The following is a 20,993-nucleotide window of genomic DNA, read 5'->3' on the forward strand; positions in this document are numbered from 1 at the left end:
CCTCCTGCACACTGCAGGCCACGGAACCTTGCCCACCCACTCCTGTATTAGACCCATCACCTTTGGCTGAGTTACTGAAGTCCTCAAATAATGATTTGAAGATTTCAGGTTACGAAGAATCCACCATTTACATTAATTTAAATCTGCAAGTCACCTGTGCCTCATGGGGCAGTGGAAAGCGAAACCCACCAAAGGTTCTCTGGCAATGTGATCTGGGGGGAAATTCCTTCCTGACCCCAAATACAGTGATCAGTTAGAGCCTGTGCATTTGGGCAAGACCCACCAGCCAGACACCTGGGAAAGAATTCTCTGTAATAACTCAGAGACTTCCCCATCTAGTGTCCCATCATTGGCCATTGGAGATATTTGCTGTAAGCAGTCGCAGATCGGCTACATGCCATTGTAGGCAGTCTCATCACACCATCCCCTCCATAAATTTACCAGGCTCAGTCTTGAAACCAGTTAGGTTTTTTGCTTTCACTGCTCCCCTTGGAAGGCTGTTCCAGAACTTCACTCCTCTGTTGCTTAGAAACCTTTGTCTAATTTCAAGCCTAAACTTGCTGATGGCTAGTTTTTAATCCATTTAATCCAGTTCTTGTGTCCACACTGGTGCTTAACTTAAATAACTCCTCTCCTTCTCTAGTTTTTATCCCTCTGATATATTTATAGACAGCAATCATATCTCCCCTCAGCCTTCTTTTGGTTAGGCTAAACAAGTCAAGTTCTTTGAGTCTCATATCATAAGGTAGGTTTTACATTCCTCTCATCATCTCGGTAGCCCTTCTCTTCATCTGTTCCAGTTTGAATTCATCTTTCTTAAACATGAGAAACTAGAATTGCACACAGTATACCAGATAAGGTCTCACCAATGCCTTGTATAATGATACTAACACTTCCCTATCTCTACTGGAAATACCTCTCCTGATGCATCCTAGGACTGCATTAGCCTTTTTCATGGTCGCATCGCACTGGTGGCTCATAGTCATCCTGCAATCAACCAATACATCGAGGTCTTGCTCCTCCTCTATCACTTCCAACTGATAAATCCCCACCTTATACCAAAAATTCTTGGACAGGAGGTTTTTCTTTCCCAATTGTAGAAGTCATGCGGCTCATCCTTTTGTCTTCATCTTTTTCCTTTCCCTTCCCTTTAATGACTTATCACTTTTTCTTTTTATCCATCTTCTTATGATGAGACTGCTGTACTGTACATGCCTCATTTTATACCCTAATTTCATAATAGGTCATGATGAAACAGAGATAAATCATGCAAGAGTTGATCACTTGAAATTATCCTGTTCCTATAAATCAAACCAGCAACCAATAACAAGAATTTACATATTCAGAAGTAAGCTGTGCCAGTAGGACTTGACAGATGTTTTTTTTTTTTTTTTTTAATGAAAAGCATTAGATCTTTGAGGTAGCTGACTACACATGCAGTCACATATGTTGTTCACATGGTGTAATGTGATTTCTCAATTGTTCCTATCTCCGATCCCAGTGTCTGAGGATCTAGGAAGAAATAATACAACCATTGATTCTCTGATGGAACTGGCAAAATTGTGGAACTTGACTGTTTCCTCTCTTGGGCAGAGTTAGAGCTAGAGCCGGAGGCTAGTCCCAGAGTTTGTGAATGAGTGTATCAAGTCAAGGCTGCATTAGCAGCTTGCTTGGAATCTGAGTGCTAGGCCTGGTCCACACTACCCCCCCACTTCGGACTAAGGTACGCAAATTCAGCTACGTTAATAACGTAGCTGAATTCGAAGTACCTTAGTCCGAACTTACCGCGGGTCCAGACGCGGCAGGAAGGCTCCCCCGTCGATGCCGCGTACTCCTCTCGCCGAGCTGGAGTACCGGCGTCGACGGCGAGCACTTCTGGGATCGATCCCAGAACATCGATTGCCTGCCGCCGGACCCTCCGGTAAGTGTAGACGTACCCTGAGTGCTGCACCTGATTTGTGTAAAATTGAAGCAATTTGTAGCTGCCCTCATCTAAAACTCTGGGACTACCTTGATTTGATTGGCTTCTACTCATATCAATCATATATTCCTGAATAAGAGTGCCTTTTTTTCCATTTTGGCTTAATCCACAAAGCAGATAAGACAATCCACATGGGGAGCTATTTCATAATAGCTGTTGCACTTTGAATTCACACCCTATCTTAATCTGAAATAACTTTAAATGTAGATAAGCCCTTAGCTAACATGTGTTAACACATCCTAGAAATCTAATGTGCTAAAGCTGTATATACTTTAACTCAAGATAAACTTCTCAGATTTAAGCCTGAACACTAGATTTCTAGTATGTTAGCTAATTTGTTGACAACACATCTTTTAATTCAGGTCTAGACAGACTCTCAAAATTGCTGGCTTGATTTCACCACTGCTTGGTAGTGACTACAAGCTGTTGCTATCTGATGGGTATTTAAGGTCTAACTCCAATTTGTAATGATTAAGTGGTTATGACAGGAAACCACTACCACAACTGGACCCCTTGTGGGCAGACTCAGCAAAAATGTCAAACATGGAAACAGACATGGGCTGGAAGCCCACATTAGCAATTCACCATTGATACTGCGATAATGCCACCATTCTGTCAAATGCCTGGGCCATTTGTGCCACTGGTGGAGCTGCTCTGGTAATGAAATACAGGCTGCTGGAAAGTTTAGTAATGTAAAAAAGGCTATGAAAACTAAATTGCCCTCTCCACCTATGGGTGTGGTTCCTCAGCAGTAGGCACAATAGGAGTGGGGAGACTGCACTGCTCCTGTCTGTGCTTCATTGTACATACTCTGTAGGGAAAATAGATGACTTCAGTCTCTGTTACTGTCAAACTAGCATTTCACTTATTTAAAAAAAATAATTGCCCCAAACCATGTGTTATCACTGTGGGGTGCAGTAGGGATTTGGACCAGTACTGTAGGATAAAGGAATACTTTTTATCAACATTCCTATTAACACTCAGCATTAACCTATTAACACTAAATTCCTTAATCTGTATGAATTCATTTTCTCAGTATTAAACCTATTTCCTATTAAATAGTAGAGCCCTTTGCCAGGAATACCCTTTGGAAGGAATTGATGTCTCAAATAATGGAAAGGATATGGTAAAAAAAAAAGGTTAGAAAAACTTTAAATCCCAATTTCCCTTTGTCCCCCAAAAAACACAATACAAAAAACCTTATATCACTTCTCCTCTCCTCCTTCTCTGTATGTTGTCTAGTTAGGTTGTAAACTGTCCATGGCAGGGCTCTGCCTTACTGTAGAGAAGTGGTTCTCAACCTTTCCAGACTACAGTACCCTGTTCAGGAGTCTGATTTGCTTGTGTAGTTTCACCTCACTTAAAAACTGCTTGCCTACAAAATCAGACATAAAAATACAAAATGTCACAGCACACTATTACTGAAAAATTGCTTACTTTCTCATTTTTACCATATAATTATAAAATAAATCAATTAGAATATAAATTTGTACTTACATTTCAGTGTGATACATACCGTATAATAGTATATAGAGCAGTATAAACAAGTCATTGTCTGTATGAAATTTTAGTGTGCACTGACTTCACTAGAGCTTTTTATGTAGCCTGTTGTAAGACTAGGCAAATATCTAGATGAGTTGACTTACCCTCTGGAAAACCTGTGCGAACCCCCAGGGGTACACATACTCCTGGTTGAGAACCACTGCTATAGAGCACCTAGTACATTTGTATGCTATATTAAATATAAGCAGTGTCCTAAAAATGACTGGCTGTCAGATGAAAACATTTTCCTCCCTGATGTTTTCTCAGTCTGATGTTTACCCCAAAAGCTCATCTTGGAATTAGAGTGTATGTTTTTGATAAGTGTAAAAATATTAATTGGCTCTGTAAGGTGTCACTCAGAGGATTATTCACTTTAAGCCTCTCTCTTTAGTCCAGTCCCATAAAATGCAGGTTTCATGAGACTTTTACTGGCTCAGAGCACGACTACAGGAAGAGCTTAAGTACCATAACTTTTGTTACATGAAAAACCTAATCACATGGGTTATTGCAGTTTGGCAGTTTTATGGCACATAATAAAATTGCAGACATCCGGGTGGGGGAAGGTGCATGACAGGTACTTTTAAAGTTACATCACCATAAGAAGGAAAGACTATAACCTCTCTGTGTAAACCTTTCTTCTGCAGGCCAGCCATGTAGTGGCACTGTGAGGGCTGAAAGTAGGAACTGGGTGGGGACAGACATTTGGAAGGGGAGGGATAATGAGAAAAAGCAAAGAATTGCAAAGAAGCTGGTTGATGGCTTTGAAATATTTCTTCAGTAATGAGGGGTTAAACTGCACCCTCAGGTTGGGAAAATGCTGGGGCATGAAATTATTATTGTTGTAGACGTGCAGGAGAGGTTTGTGAAAGTGTCCTTGTTAAAACTCTTGTTAAAACTCTATTTTCCTTTGTTCTTTAATGCCCCCTGGTGGATCCTGTAGCTACTATATATATTAATTTCATTTGTTACTCTTTGTTGCTAAAATCAGGAAGTGCCGACCCCAGTGCTGATCACTGGAGTTGAGCGAGGACCTTTGGAACCCACTTTCCTAGGGATTATTCCCCTCCCAACTTGTGTGTGGTATTACAGTGCTTTCCCACAGCAAAGAGGAATATATGCTTGCCTTACTAGGAAAGGTCAGGTGAAGTGTAGCTGTGTATGGGATCAACACCCCACATTCTTGTCCAACTAACTGGTGAATTTGGGCTTTTTGGAGCCCTGCCAAAACACGGATTAACAGAGATGTCTCACAGTAAGTGACATAAATATCAGAAGGCTATTGCAGCTTGATTTCTAAAGTTCAAGCCCCTCTGAAAGAGTTTTTTTCCAGCTAGCATTGTCTCACATGAGTTTGGCTCCTAATTTCAGCCAGCTCAGCATCCTCCAGGCACAGCCCTCTACAAGTAGTGAGGATTATAACTAATTCACTTCAGGTAGGCTCAACCCCATCATGGACCAGTTTTTGGATCATCCCTACCCATAGGGCACATGGTCTTGCCTCTACTCGGGGAGACAAATTTCACCCTATACTTGCCAACCCATGCAAAGGGTCTATACATTTGAGGGAAGAGACATAATATGCTGGACAGAAAACACAAGAGGAAGATTTCCCTCTGATTCACCTTGGTCATCACTTGCTCACATATTCTGGTCACCTATTACATATTCCAGATTTGTTCAATCCCCACTAATATCAATGTGAGTTCCATACCTGGAAAGAGAGCAGAACATATTGAGGACTGGAGACATGTTGCCTGGATAATACTCTCATGCCATTTAAGGTCAAAAGTCGGGGAGTAGCTTTCCTCCAGTTGGAAACCTAGATAAAGTTGAAGCGCCTGCTCCACCAGCTCAGGATTAGGTATATATAGTCCCCTCATGGCTATCTCCCTCTGGCGAATTGTTACAATATGCAGTAAAGAAACACAGTGTGGTTACAAACTGCAGTGCAGATAGAGGAGAATTTTGCCAAATGACTTGCGGCTCAGATCCAGCAGTTCCCAGGATCCTTTGTTAATCACACTTCATTTTCTGGAATGAATCTAGGCAAAATCATTCACAAAATATGCTTTGTAGAGACATTTGCTGCAGCAAGTGAGGCACCTGTAATTAGTAGTAGTGCCAGGAATTGCAGCTCTTCCCCTCCATAGTTGTGAATAACAGTTGCCTACTGTTGTCCCCTAGAAAGTGTGTATTACCAACAGGCAGGGATTAGGTAATTGGAGAAAATTTTCAAAGCAAGATAGCATGGTCTAGTGTTTAAAGCACTGGAATGTGAGTCAGGAGCTCTAGGTAAGGCATTTTCCCCTCTCTGCAACTCAGCTTCCCCATCTGTATGTAATGGGAATAAAGATATCCATCCAAGAGTAGTGTTATATTTAATTTGTTAATGTTTGTGCAGTGCCTTGCTAATCTATAGGAGCTACAAAGGGAGAGTGTATTTGTATAGTTTGTCCATGTTTTTTCTTGAATCCCTGTAATATGGATTATGCCAGCACTGCAGACCAGAGCAACCACAACAGATTTTCTGTGTCCATAACATCATCCTTGAGTCCCTCTTTTGCTTTCTGGTTCACATTCTACAGCTAAACTCTTTTTTTCTCCTTATTTGCTTTCTTTTGTTTCTAGGGGGTGGTGAAGAGCTTGTACCTCAGTTACTCTCCTTCTGCTCCTCAGAGGATTAGCTTGTGTTCCATGAATAAGCAGCATCACATGTAGAAAAGAGAGATTTCTTTTCTATGAAGTAAAATGCCTTCCCTTGCAGCCTCAGCATCATTGTAGCTTTCTGTTTCTAAATCAAAGCCAAGCCTGCTGCAGAAAAAAACAACAACCCTTCCCCTTAACACAGTAACAGTCAGGCTTGCCCAACCACGGGTTACATGGGCAACTTTCCAGGAGCCCAAGGGCTATATAGTATATAGCAAATCACAGGCAGCTTCCCTAGTCTGTAATAGAATGTGTGCTCTTTGTAGACTACAGCTCCCAGCATGCAGTGCTCCATGTGGAGCTGAGTGGTATGATGAAGCATTCCACCTGTGACCTGTTGTCGCTGGAGCCTACCCCGCCTTATTAATTATGGGTACATCTACACAGCAATTTAATACCCGCAGCTGGCCTGGGTCAGCTGAATCAGATTTGTGGAGCTCGGGCTGCAGGGCTGTAAAATTACTGTGTAGATGTTTAGGCTTGGGCTCCAGCCAGAGCCCAAATGTCTACATCGCAATTTTTAGCCCCACAGTCTGAGCCCCGTGAGCTTGAGTCAACTGAGCTAGCCCAGCCGTGGCCATGCCACAGGTCTTTTATTCCAGTGTAGATGTACCTTATGAGGGTGGCTATGTCCCACATTGCAGAGCATTATGGTCTGCATTTGTCCAGCAGGCTGGACTTTGGGTGCCAATGTCTTAACTTATTCTTGGTTAGCTGATATCTGGGAGCTGGCTAATTTTTAGGGACTTGATTAATTTTTGGAGACTCTGTGACAGAGACAAGGGGGTGATTTGTGGACCCTGGAGATGGTCAGGGTTGGGAGTCCAGGATGAAATAAATCCTGACCTGACCTGCCTCCCAAAACCTGGAATCTGTCTCGGCTGCTTTCCAGCACTCTTGACCTGTCCTTACTGCTGGTTTCTAACTCCTTTCCCTTTCCTGTGGATGGGAACCAATGGTGGAGGAGCAGGATGTTATCAGGAGGTAAGAGCTGAAATCAGCATAAAACCCAAGCAGCGAGGAGGTGGGTGGGGAGCATGAGGCCAGTAGCCCAAATGGGGGAGGGTGGAATGTTCTTGCACCTTGTGGTGATACTGTTGTAGGGAGGTTGAAAGGGTCTTGTTCTCTCTGAGGGAGGGAGGCGGGACTCCATTTAGGGAATGAGGAAGGATAGGTATTAAAGAAGAGTATGGTACTCTTATCTTCCTCATCTCAGTCCAAAATGGTGAAGAAGGGAGTATTCGGGTACTTATCTTGAGTGTTCAGATGGTTGATCTAAAGATAACTATGCCATCCTGAGATTGCTTTTCTTTTGGACTGTGCCTTGCATTGCCATCAAGGCTGCACTCTAGTCTTCAGGGTTACAAACAGTCCCAGCAAGGTAAGCTCCTCAGTCTACAGCATCACTCCCTGACACAGCTCAGAATTATATCCTTTGCCTTAAGGGCTGCCAGTCTCTATGTGTCCTCTCATTGCCTTGTGTCCTTCAGGATCTATGCAGCTTTCAATAGATAGATTGGTTCTTTGAGCCCTGTTTGCACCCTCTATTGCTGTCTTTGGAAGTGCCACCTCCTGTGGAGGATGGAGGGAAGTCTCTCTCCACTGGTTTTACTGGTCCTCTTGTCAAATTTTTCTTCCTCTGCCAACAGGGATGGCCTTACAGCTTTAATGAGGTTGTGCAGGGTTTACCTATACAAGGCACCAGATTTCCAGAAATTGATTTACTAGCGATTGCCAGAAGGTCTGGCTCCTTTGTATTATTTTAACTGTGTTCCCATCCTACTTGTAATGAGCCTGTGAAGAGAACATGTCAGCTTGTTAGTGAGTTGGACAAGAGTCTGAATGTAAAGTTTAGTCTCCTTAAATTTTGCATCCTTGTAATATAACATAAATTACAATGAAATATCATCAGTTGGAGCTAAATTTTCAAATCTTGTGGGCCAAATAGTGCCTGCCAATAATATGTGCATGAATACTGCATTCACATACACCACTTTTCATGGTTGTTATATTGCACCATGGATGTACATTGCACTGCACAATGCCGATAACAACAGAGTTCCTGTGCTAAAGGAGCTTACAATCTAAGTTAGGATGAGAACAAAGAGGAGGTTAAAGGAAAGATTACAACAGGTCATGGTGAAAGGTAAACTCTCAGGTTGGAGGGAGGTTACTAGTGGAGTTCCTCAAGGATCAGTCTTGGGACCAATCTTATTTAACATTTTCATTAATTACCTTGACACAAAAAGTGGGAGAGTGTTAATAAAGTTTGTGTATGACACAAAGTTGGGAGTTATTGCCAATAGAGAGGAGGAACAGAATGTCATACAAGAAGATTTGGACAACCTTGGAAACTGGAGTAATAGAATTGGGATGAAATTTGATAGTGCTCAGTGCAACTAACAAGAATTTTTGCTATAAACTGGGGACTTACCAATTAAAAACAACAAAGAAGGAGAAAGACCTGGGTGTGTTGATCAATCACAGCATGAGTATGAGCCGCCAACATGACGTGGCCATGGGAGAGGCTAATGCAATCCTAGGATGCATCAGACAAAGTATTATTGCCAATAGAGATAGGGATGTGTTGTTACCATTGTACAAGGCACTGGTGAGACCTCGTTTGGAATACTGTGTGCAGTTTTGGTCTCCTGTGTTTAAGAGAGATGAATTCACACTGGAACAAGTACAGAGGGAGGCTACTAGGATGATCAGAAGAATGGAGAACCTACCTTACTAGAGGAGATCTAAGTAGTTTGTTTAGTCTAACAAAGCAAAAAGGATTTTTAAACAACAAACAGTCTATGTGCATGTGTATGTTATCTAAAGCCCTACCATCCTTCGATGGTGACCTAGGCAGGCCTAGCTTCTCTGACACCCAGTTCAAGGTCCTGTGTCTCAGGCCATGTCTACACTACAGACTTTGGTCAACGCAAGTTACCTTGGCATAAAGCTGCTGCAGTTAGTGTATTGCTTGTGCACATGCACACTTGGGTCCTTGAGTTGCCGCTGCGCGTAGTTACCAGGAGTGCTTATGTCAATGCACAGCATGGTGTACCGAGGTTAGGCATCCCTGTGTGCAACCTGCCTGAAGGATTTTCTGAAATCCTTCTTTCTTGGAAATAAGGCATGTCTCTTTGGGTTCACTCTCCCTCAAACACAAATGAGCTGCTAATTAGACTCTCATAACTTTTCTGGGAGAGATGAATCCTCCTAGTGGCCAAAGAGGACTGTATGAAACTGAAGACTGCTGAAACTGCTGTTCAGTATTCTGGAGCTAATGGGACTTGTGCATATGCCACTTGAGGAGCTGAAAATAAGCTTGCATCCAGTGAGCCAAATAGAAGGCCCAATCCTACAAAGTGCTTAGTGTCCTCTTCCCCCCTCCCCTTTACTTTACAGTAAAATACTTTACAGACTTTACAGAGGTCAAGTAGGAATTTTTCAGAGCATTCAGAATCCCAGAGGTGATGCTCAGCACCTCAAAGGGTCAGGTTCATACATGGCATTTTTCTCTTTGTGGACAATTTTGACCACACTGTAGTAAAGGCATCCTGGATGTTTAGAAATGTAGAGAACTATCTATCTATCTTAGCTACTTCTGTGGCCCCCATAGTATCTGAGCTCCACAATTTTTGATGTATACCTCTACCCCGATATAACACTGTCCTCGGAAGCCAAAAAATCTTACCGCGTTATAGGTGAAACTGCATTATATCGAACTTGCTTTGATCCGCCAGAGTGTGTAGTCCCACCCCCCCCGGAGCACTGCTTTACAGCGTTATATCCGAATTCATGTTATATCGGGTCACGTTATATCAGGGTAGAGGTGTATTTTTCCTCACAACATCCTCTGTGAGGTAGGGAGGTAATATTGTCCCCAATTTACAAATGGGGCACTTAGGCACAGAAATCACACAAAGTCTGTGGTGGAGCAGGGACTTGAAACCTGGTATTCCAAGTCCCAGGCTGGTGCCCTTCCTCTCTGCTGTCTCACTTTGTGCTGTCTAAGACCAGAGAGTGGGATGATTTGGGTTCCTCTCCCCTGTTGCCAGCTTCACTGGGATTCCCCAGAAGCCTCAAGTTATGGTTGCCCTGGACTTACGAATTCAAAATAAAACAAAAGTGATCTGTGTGTTTGCAGGAAGCCGTCGGATTGTGGATGTGATGGATGTGAACACGCAAAAGGGCATTGAGATGAGCATGTCTCAGTTTGTGAGATACTATGAAACACCAGAGGCTGAACGTGAGAAGCTCTACAATGTCATCAGCCTGGAGTTCAGTCATACAAAGCTGGAGAACATTGTCAAGCGCCCCAATGTGGTAAGGGGTCCTGTCATTTTGTTGTTTATTTTTAGCCTCTTCACAGTCACCCAGCAGCTTTACGGTATTGCACGCTCTGTACACATAGGACACAAATCACACAGCCCTTACGCGGGGGCCGATCCGTTCTCATGGCACTGTTGTAGCTGGTGTCACAAGATATTTACACGCCAGATACGCTAAAGATTCATATGCCCCTTCATGCTTCAACCACCGTTCCAGAGAACATGCGTCCATGCTGATGACGGGTTCTGCTCGATAACAATCCAAAGCAGTGTGGACCGATGCATGTTCATTTTCATTATCTGAGTCAGATGCCACCAGCAGAAGGTTGATTTTCTTTTTTGGTGGTTTGGGTTCTGTAGTTTCCGCATCAGAGTGTTGCTCTTTTAAGACTTCTGAAAACATGTGCCACACCTCATCCCTCTCAGATTTTGGAAGGCACTTCAGATTCTTAAACCTTGGGTCAAGTGCTGTAGCTATCTTAAGAAATCTCACATTGGTACCTTCTTTACGTTTTGTCAAATCTGCAGTGAAAGTGTTCTTAAAATGAACAATATGTGCTGGGTCATCATCTGAGACTGCTATGACATGAAATATATGGCAGAATGCGGGTAAAACAGAGCAGGGGACATACAGTTCTCCCCCAAGGAGTTCAGTCACCAATTTAATTAACGCATTGTTTTTTTAACGAGTGTCATCAGCATGGAAGCATGTCCTTTGGAATGGTGGCCGAAGCATGAAGGGGTATACAAATGTTTAGCATATCTGGCATGTAAGTACCTTGCAATGCTGGCTACAAAAGTACCATGTAAATGCCTATTCTCACTTTCGGGTGACATTGTAAATAAGAAGCGGGCAGCATTATCTCCTGTCAATGTAAACAAACTTGTTTGTCTTAGTGATTGGCTGAACAAGAAGTAGGACTGAGTGGACTTGTAGGCTCTGAAGTTTTACATTGTTTTGGTTTTGAGCGCAATTATGTAAAAAAAAAAAAATTTACATTTGCAAGTTGCACTTTCACGACAAAGAGCACTACAGTACTTGTATGCGGTGAATTGAAAAATAGTATTTTTTGCTTATAATTTTTACAGTGCAAATATTTGTAATAAAAATAATATACACTTTGATTTCAATTACAACACAGAATACAATATATATGAACATGTAGAAAAACATCCAAAATATTTAATAAATTTCAGTTGGTATTCTGTTGTTTAACAGTGTGATTAAAACTGCGATTAATAGCAATTAATTTTTTTAATCGCAATTAATTTTTTTAAATTAATTGCATGAGTTAACTGAGATTAATCAACAGCCCTAGCTCAAATAGCTGCAACTTCTATCAACTCCAGTACTTAGGACATCTGTCTTTACCCAGGCAGGTTGCTGTTGTTATTGACAGCAGGACTGAAGCCTAGGGAAGAGGGTGAGCTTCAGAGTCTGCATTCTGGCCCAAGCTGCAATTTCAAAGCACTGTTTATACAGTTATTTTTAGAGCATTGGCATGAGCCCAGGGTTATGAGTTCAATCCTTGAGGGGGCCATTTAGGGATGGGGAAAAAATCTGTCTAGGGATGGGTACTGCTTTGAGCAGGGGGTTGGACTAGATGACCTCCTGAAGTCCCTTCAAACCCTGATATTCTGTGACATATTAAGTCTGCCAATCTGGGCTGAGAGGGTCACTCCGAAATGCTGTGTACACATGCCCCAATTGATACCATAATTATAGAATTAATTCCCTGGAGGTTGAAGGTTGTGAGAGAGCTCCAGCATGCTCTCTGCCCACATAAAACAGAGGCTGTGGGTTCAGATTGCAAATCAGGTGAATGCCAAGGATAGCAATATCCGGATGCAGGAATTGTATCAGGATCTCAGCTATCTAGCCACTATCTGTGAAGACCAATTCTGTGTCACATATGGCCATGGTATTTATGGAATTGGTATGTTTGGTATTTCTGTGGGCTGAATTATCTCCCATTGGCTCCCTCTGAGGGTTGTGTATGCTATCTACAATACCTGGTAGAGATGGGAAGTTTACTAGCACATACAATTCTTGCAAAATTGTGTGTTGGGTCTGCCTCTCTATTGGGAAGCCAATCCTGCAGATCATACCATTGTGGAAGTCCTCTAGGGACACACAGGCAAAGGACTGGCTCATACCAGTAGCATTCTTGAAGGTCCTTTGAAAGGACCCACTGGTAAGGATGCTGAATGCAGTGATGACCTTTACTGGGATTGAGAGGACACGGCTCCTCTGGGTTGGCCTCTCTAGCCCCCATTACAGCAGCTCATTACAGAAGTGCTGGATGGCTTCAGAGGTGAACCTGTATCATTTTGTGACCTGTGCCTCAGTTAGGTCTTGCAAAGTCCTCTGAGGCTTATTGATCCCCTTAGGATGGTAAGAATGACACTTTTGAGTTTCAAATTCTTTTACATATTGCCTCCTTTCCCTGAGTTGTCTTCTGCTCCACTGTGGTCAAATGTTGTACTACAGCCTCTGTCTTGTGCTTGACCCTCTTTTGTCCTCCCTTTTTCGAAACCTGGTTTGTGTGCCCCACCCATTTAATAGAGTTTAAGGTCTGATGGGCCATTACGATTATCTAGTCTGATCTTCTGCATAACACAAGTCAGAGAACAATGAACCATAGATTTATCCCTGCTTCACATGCCATGCTGGGATTTGAACCCATTCCCTATGGCACTCAAAGCAGCAATTATTTCAATAGTACACGAAACTATCTCGACTCTCCATATCCTTCCCTTCATCTCTACCCAATTCCCTCTCATTCTGTTTTGCTCAGCTCCCAATATTTGCTGTTGCCCACATTTCTGAAAATATTTGGCCTTGAGACAAGAACTTTGAAGAATTCTGTATCCAAGTGTTATCCAAGGAAATGTTAGGTAGGCAGTAATGTAATTACTCATGGTGGAATTTGGCCAGATCACCAGGGTAATGTTCCTTGAAAACATGCAATATCAGAATAATTCCATTTTTTAAAATTGTGGTTTTGATGTGCATAATCACAATTTCTGGGATACCATCTACACATATGCAATTGAATACCGGCACTGTGGTGATCCCAATGTCCCAATCCTGGAAGTGCACTCAAGTGCCATTGAGTCAGAATCTGTGCCCCTTGAATTCAGTGGCATAACTCTCTTTGATTTGAATGTTTGTAGGATTTAGTGGGGAGTTAGAGTGCTCAACCCCTTACAGGTTTGGGTTTCTGATTGAAACAGTGAGTTTTATTAAGGAAGATTTCACCATCTCTGAGCATATGCAAACTGCCAATCTGCCATTGTTGCCAATCACTGTTCCAGCTCTGACTGCTGGGAGTACATCCCACCACATGTTTACTAACTAACCATTGGTTCTGGTGGGGATTTTAGGTGGACTTAGTCGATTGGGTGGATAATATGTGGCCGCAGCATTTGAAGGAGAGGCAGACAGATGCCACGAATGCTATTTCGGAGATGAAGTACCCAAAAGTGAAAAAGTAAGTTTCTTTTCGTTTCTAAAAAGTTCTAATCTTGACCTCCCTGGTTAATTCCTGTTTGAGCTCACATGCTGGTAGCTGAGGAAGTATTGATTTGTTCAGTGAGCAGGGATGGATGCTAGCTTGACTAACCTGCTTGATCTATGTAATATTAGTGGTCTTCTTCAGCTTTTAAGGAGATTGATTTTGCATTTGAGAACTTTATAATGGATCTTTCATGTTCTTAAGGCTTGTCATTGGTTTTATAACTGTGGGTACATTCTGTCTTTCATTCTAAAATACTACATCAAATGCTCAATGTAAAGTTTGGGATTCACTAAATGCAAATAATAAATATTTTAAAAACCTTGAATTTTTCCTTTAATATTTTAGACAAGAATAGCCACTTGTCCTGCCCTGAGAATGGCAGGCGAGCTCTGATCGGGAATATTGGATCCTGTTGGTAAAAGAATTGTTGTAATAAATCACTTCTTAGGACAGCAAACAGGTCAGAGGGAAGAATTGAGCCTTTCACCTCTCGGCTGATGGTTCAAAACCATCCCCGGTGATTAATGGCCAAAAGTTGTAACAAACTGAGGGCTGTTTGGTGAAATGAGCTTGAGCATCTCCGTCCATTTCCTAATGGGTAGGTGTCCCCATTGAAAACTCCATCACTTCAGTTGATGCTAATTGACTTTTTTGCTGGCATTCTCAACAGAGACGCCAAGGATATAATAGGCTACGGAGACTGAACTTGATCACTTCAGAGGTCCTAGTTGAGGCATATTTGAGAGGTAGTATAGGAGAAGCTTGTGCTGTCTCTGCCTGTCTTATACCAACTATGAGGATAAACTTATGGCATCACTGCCTATTATCATGATGTCACTAAGAGGAGGGGAGCTGGGGTGTGTGGTAACTAGCCAAAATAGAGAAAAATTAAGGAAATTTCTGATGAGTGACTGGAATGAATCTTTCGCTCCAATATTTGATAGTTTACCCCAGTTTGGATGTTTCCCTTGAAACTGTTTTTCATGTAATGGTGGGGAAAAAAAGTTCTTCTTCGAGTGCTTGTTCATGTCGATTCCAATCAGGTGTGTGCACGTGCACGTTGACCGGAAGATTTTTCTCTTAGCAGCATCCGTCGGGTCAGCCTGGGCGCCCCCTGGAGTCGCGCCCTCATGGCACCTAATATATAGCCCTGCCGACCTGCCACCTCTTCAGTTCCTTCTTACCGCTAGTGACGGTGGCTGGAACTTCCCTTGGCTCTTGCTCAGCAAGTTTTCTTCTCTATTCCATGTATATAGTTAGTTAGTAATACTCCAGTTAATAGTTTAGTATAGTTTAGTAGTTGGGGTTTCCCTCCCCCCCCCTCCGGCCCCGGTGCCATGGCATGCTGCGGTCCCCGGGCTTCAAGAAGTGCGTGGCTTGCGCCAAGCGCATGCGAAGAGTGACCCGCATGCGTCGTGTCTTCGGTACCTGGGGGAGACCCATCAGAAAGATCGTTGTAAGATCTGCCGCGAGTTCCACCCAAGAACACATAAAGGGAACAGCGGCTGAAGGTGATCCTCATGGATACAGTCCTACACCCCCACTCCGACCCGGGTTCAAGAGACCCGACCCCTACGGCGTTGTACTCGACGCGGAGCGTGCTGGCGCCGTTGGCGACTTTGGCGCTGAGGAAGGACTCCTCTAGGGACGGTCGGCACCACCATGGCTCCTCGGGGCCTATCTGATAGTAGGCACCGCTCCCACTCGCCGGTGCCTCAAAAGAAGAAAAAGCCGTACGACTATTCTCCTCTGGCTAAGCCTCAAGACATGCGACCCCAGGCAGGCCACTCCTCGGCGTCTTCTTCCTGGGCCGTGTTGACTCCTGTGCAGGTGAGGCAGTCGAGTCCGGCCCCACCTCGCTCACTGGCACCTACGCAGCAGCTGCAGCTCCTGTCCATGCCAGAAGCGTACCAGGCCGCTAGAGATCTCCTCCACCTGACGGCACCGTTCTTGCCTGCCAGGGAGGAACTCTCAGCGCCGTCGGTGCCCCATCCTCCGGTGCACTCTAAGGGAAAGCCGGCTCTGATGTCGGGGCACTCCCCTTCGCCTTGTCCATCGGTGCCTACACACTCCAACAGAGAGCCTTACTGCTCCCCGAGCTCTCGATGTTCGAGGCACCGAGGATCAGCTCCTCCGTGGTCTTCAGTATCTGAGAGCTTGGAGTCGGAGTCCGACTCCTGTCGCTCGAGTAGGAGCAGAAGTTGTAGAGCGAGGTTGGGCAGAGACTGAAGGGAGCATCAGTTATGGCCTCCGCAGTGGCAGAATCTGCCTCATTGGCCCTTCTGGACTCCCTGGGCTTATCACGAGGACCAGGGATGAACCCAGGGCACACACTCAGCGACATCTCCAGTGGCCTCTGCCACTTTCGTGTCGCCTTCTGCTGTGCATCCGCCCCCGGCACCGATGGTCCCGACGCCTTTGCCTCCGGCACCGTTGTCAACTCTGGCACCGTGTTCGGCTCCGACTTCGGCACCGGCCTTTACGACATCGACGCACCCGTCTCCCATGCCTGCACCGTTGTCAACATCGACCTCAATGCAGGCACCTATGGCCCCGTGCCGATGTCGGCACCGGGCCCCCCGACAGCTCCTGTGAGCGCGCTGACGCAGCTCCCTCCAGTGAGACTGATGCCGATGTTGGCTATGATGCCTATTGCCCCGGCACGGTCTTCGGCACCACCTTCTCCAACGCTGCCCCAGGAGTCACGTGACCCCTCCGGGGCAGACAGTAGGGAGTTTCCACTACTGGCACATGCTTCCTCCTCCTCGTCACTGGACGAAGTGTTGGCAGGGACGACCATAGCTCCTGCGTTAGAGGATAACAGAGTCCTACAGCAGTTGCTCCGCAGGGCTGCCCAAGGCCGAGGAGGTGGTAGAGGACACGGATCCCATCCGCCCACAACCTCCTCAAAGGGTCCAGCAGCAGAACCGCCAGGACAATTCTAGGATGAGGAACTGGAGCGTTAGGAGAAGGCAACATCCCTCCGCTAATCAAGGCCAGCCCAAACCACCCTCTGGCCCTAAAGCGGCCTTTTGAAGGTGCGGTCGAAGATGGCGCACCAGACCAGAGACTGGATCTACCCTGCCTTACCTTTTCCTCACGACTATCCCCTTTCTACCGTGCATGGTCCCGTATAACTTCGGACTGCTGGGGTGCTTCGCATGGTAGAAAAGGGATACTCCATCCAATTCTGTGCCCTCCCGCCCTTCCACCCTCCTTCCCCGTCCCTCTTCAGGGACCCTTCTCACGAGCAACTTCTCATTCAGGAGGTGCAATTGCTCCTAGCACTGGGGGCGGTGGAGGAGGTTCCGCTGGAGCACAGGGGCGAGGGTTTCTATTTATGCTATTTCCTAATACCGAAGGCCAAAGGCGCCTCAGGCCTATCCTGAACCTGCGCGACCTCTGCAAGTTCGTGAGGAAACTCAGGTTCCGCATGGTCTCCCTGACCTCCATTATCCCTTCACTGGATCCAGCAGACTGGTATGCCACCCTCGACTTGAAGGACGCATATTTTCACATAGCAATCGTGCACAACCACAGAAAGTTCCTCAGGTTTGTGGTCAATGGCTCCCATTACCAATTTACTGTCCTCCCTTTCAGCCTGTCAGCAGCACCTCGAGTCTTCACCAAGTGCATGGCAGTCGTTGCCGCCTTTCTGCGGAGACATCAGGTCAGGTGTTCCCATACCTCGACGACTGGCTGATCAAAGGCCGATCCAGGGCTCAGGTGGCATTCATCAGAGCCACCTTTGAGAATCTGGGCCTGATACTGAACGAGGCGAAATTGACTCTGTCCCCAGTCCAGAGGATAGAGTTCATAGGGGCGGTTCTGGACTCAACCCAAGCCCAGAGCATTCCTCCCACAGGAGAGATTCCAGGCCCTCGATGCCATGATCCAAGGTCTCAGGCAGTTCACCACCACCACCGTGAGAAATTGTCTCAAACTTCTCAGCCACATGGCGGCCTGTACGTACGTGGTTCGGCACGCCAGACTCAGGCTTCGACCGCTTCAGTCGTGGCTTGCGTCAGTGTACAGACCTGCCACAGGACTCAGGGCCTCTGGTCACAGACAGCTCTCCGTCTTCATATCAATGTCAGGGAGCGCAGGGCGGTACGCCTAGCGTGTCAGTCATTCCGCCTGTATCTAGCAGGTCGATGTGTATCGGTCATAACGGACAATATGACCGCGATGTTCTATATCAACAAATGGGGGGTGCACGCTCCTCTCCCCTGTGCCAGGAAGCCCTCAGGTTGTAGGACTTTTGTATAGAGCACTCAGTCGATCTACAGGCGTCGTACCTTCTAGGGGTCCAGAACAAGCTGGCAGACTGCCTCAGTAGGTCTTTTCACAGCCACGAATGGTCCCTTTGCCCCGACGTTGCATCCTCGCTCTTCCAGAGGTGGGGCTATCCCCTGATTACCTCTTCACCACGCGACGCAACAGGAAGTGTCAGCAGTTCTGCTCCTTCCAGAATCACAGTCCGGGCTCCACAGTGGACACGTTCCTCTTCCATTGGGGGGGTCCGCTTCTATACGCCTTCCCACCCATACCACTTGTCCACAAGTTCCCTCTCAAGATCCGCAGAGACCAGGCTCGGGTCATTCTCATAGCACCAGCCTGGCCCCGCTAGCATTGGTACACGTCTCTCCTAGACATGTCAGTGGGAGCCCCGATTACCTTGCTGCTCTTCCCGGACCTTCTCACGCAGGATCACGGGTGGCTCCAGCACCCGAACCTGCATTCGCTACATCTCACAGCATGGAGGCTCCATGGCTGAATCCGTTCGAGCTCTCCTGTTCAGAACAAGTCAGACAGGTTCTCCTGGGCAGTAGGAAACCCTCCACTAGGGCCATGTACCTGGCCAAGTGGAAGAGATTTTCAATCTGGTCAGCTCAGCGTGACTTTTCCCCGGCGCTAGCCTCCGTGCCCCAGATTTTGGATTATCTCTTCCACCTAAAGCAGGAAGGTCTCCTTGTCTTCTATAAGAGTACACCTAGCTGCCATCTCGGCTTTCCATTCGGGGTTACACGGCTGCTCGGTTTTCGCTAACCCCCTGGTCAGTCGCTTCCAGAAGGGCCTCGACAGGTTGTACCCGCACGTCCGCCAACTGGTTCCTGCTTGGGACCTTAACTTGGTCCTCTCTAGGCTCATGGGGCATCCCTTTGAGCCTCTAGCAACATGCTCCCTGCTCTACCTTTCCTACAAGGTCATGTTCCTGGTGGCGATAACTTCAGCCTGGATGGTGTCTGAGCTCAGGGCTCTAACGTCCGAGCCGCCCTACACTGTTTTTTTTAAAGGACAAGGTTCAGCTCATGCCCCATCCAGCCTTCCTCCCGAAGGTGGTATCGCAGTTCCACATCAACCAGGACATTTTCCTCCCGGTTTTCTACCCCAAGCCTCATGCAAGTAGCAAGGAGCAGAGGCTCCACGCTTTCGATGTCCGCAGAGCGCTGGCCTTTTACATTGAGAGGACGAAACCATTCAGGAAGTCGGTACAGCTCTTTATCACAGTAGCGGACAGGATAAAGGGCCAGCCTGTTTTGACACAGCGCATTTCGTCATGGATTGTGGCCTGCATTACCGAGTGCTACAATCTAGCAGGGATCCCAGTGCCCCCAATAACGGTGCACGCTACAAGGGTGCAAGCTTCATCAACAGCTCTCCTGGCTCAAGTCCCCACCCAGGAAATCTACAGGGCGGCGACGTGGTCATCAATACACACTTTTGCCTCACACTATGTGATTACTAGGGAGGCCAGAGATGATGCGGCCTTCGTAGAGCAGTACTCCAGTCAGTGGACAGCTACAACCCCACCTCCTAATTTTGCTAGGCAGGGAGTCACCTGATTGGAATAGACATGAACAAGCACTCGAAGAAGAAAAAACGGTTACTCACCTTCTCATAACTGTTGTTCTTTGAGATGTGTTGTTCATGTCCATTCCAATACCCACTCTCCTACCCCTTGTCGGAATAGCCGGCAAAAAGGAACTGAAGGGGTGGCGGGTCGGCAGGGCTATATAATAGGTGCCATGAGGGTGCGACTCCACGGGGCGCCCAGGCCGACCCAACGGATGCTGCTAGGGGAAAAATCATCTGGCCAACGTGCATGTGCGCGCGCACACACCTGATTGGAATGGACATGAACAAAACCTCTCGAAGAACAACAGTTACAAGAAGGTGAGTACCCATTTTACTTGTGGCCTGAAAACACACATGGCAAATTTCATAGGATTTAGTATGCTAAGTAAGACATAGGCTAGTGTTAATAACAGAAACAGCTAGTGACCCTTAGAGTGAATGAATATTACATAGTGCTGAACTTTTAAAAACTTTGTATTGACTGCGTATTTCTGTTTTAGAGGCATGTTCTAAACGTTAAACATGGTACTAGAAAGACAAGGTGTGTGAAGTAATATCTTTTATTGGACCAACTTCCGCACTACGTAAAACATGGTACTGACAGCCAGGAATTACTGAGTTCTAATCCCAGTTCTGATATTAAAGCAATCCATGGGGCTTTGCAAATCACTTAGGACCAAATTCTTAGCTATAGTGCCTTAAGTTAGGCATCTAAAATCTCATTTAGGCATTTAATTAAACATCCCAATTTTCAAATGTGCCAAGCAGAGGAGACTCACATTTGGTGTATTTCAGTTCCTAACTTTAGGCATTCAAGTTTGAAAACTGTGGTTGAGATTTTCAAAGCAGTGTAAGGGATTTAGATACTCACCCCATTTAAAATGTTTTAAGTTGGAAAAGTATCTAAATCCCGTAGGCTAGGTCTACACTACAGCGGGGGGTCGACCTAAGATACGCAACTTCAGCTACGTGAATAGCGTAGCTGAAGTGGCGTATTTTAGGTCGACTTACCTGGCTGTGAGGATGGCGGCAAGTCGACTGCTGCCGCGCCGCCGT

General features: G+C 45.7%; 1 protein-coding gene across 2 annotated transcripts in view; it reads left to right on the plus strand.

The window, feature by feature from the left end:
• KDM2B (lysine demethylase 2B) overlaps nucleotides 1–20,993 on the plus strand; it is a 174,417-nt gene that overhangs the window by 29,439 nt on the left and 123,985 nt on the right. For both annotated transcript variants that reach the window (XM_024196191.3, XM_024196190.3), the window contains exons 5-6: nucleotides 10,374–10,552; nucleotides 13,945–14,051. In XM_024196191.3, coding sequence (XP_024051959.1) covers nucleotides 10,374–10,552; nucleotides 13,945–14,051 — 286 coding nt within the window. The remainder of the gene's footprint in view (nucleotides 1–10,373; nucleotides 10,553–13,944; nucleotides 14,052–20,993) is intronic.

The sequence above is a fragment of the Terrapene carolina genome, unplaced genomic scaffold, assembly GCF_002925995.2.
Source record: "Terrapene carolina triunguis isolate 2854851 unplaced genomic scaffold, T_m_triunguis-2.0 Scaffold234, whole genome shotgun sequence".
In the NCBI taxonomy this organism is placed as follows: Eukaryota; Metazoa; Chordata; order Testudines; family Emydidae; genus Terrapene; species Terrapene triunguis.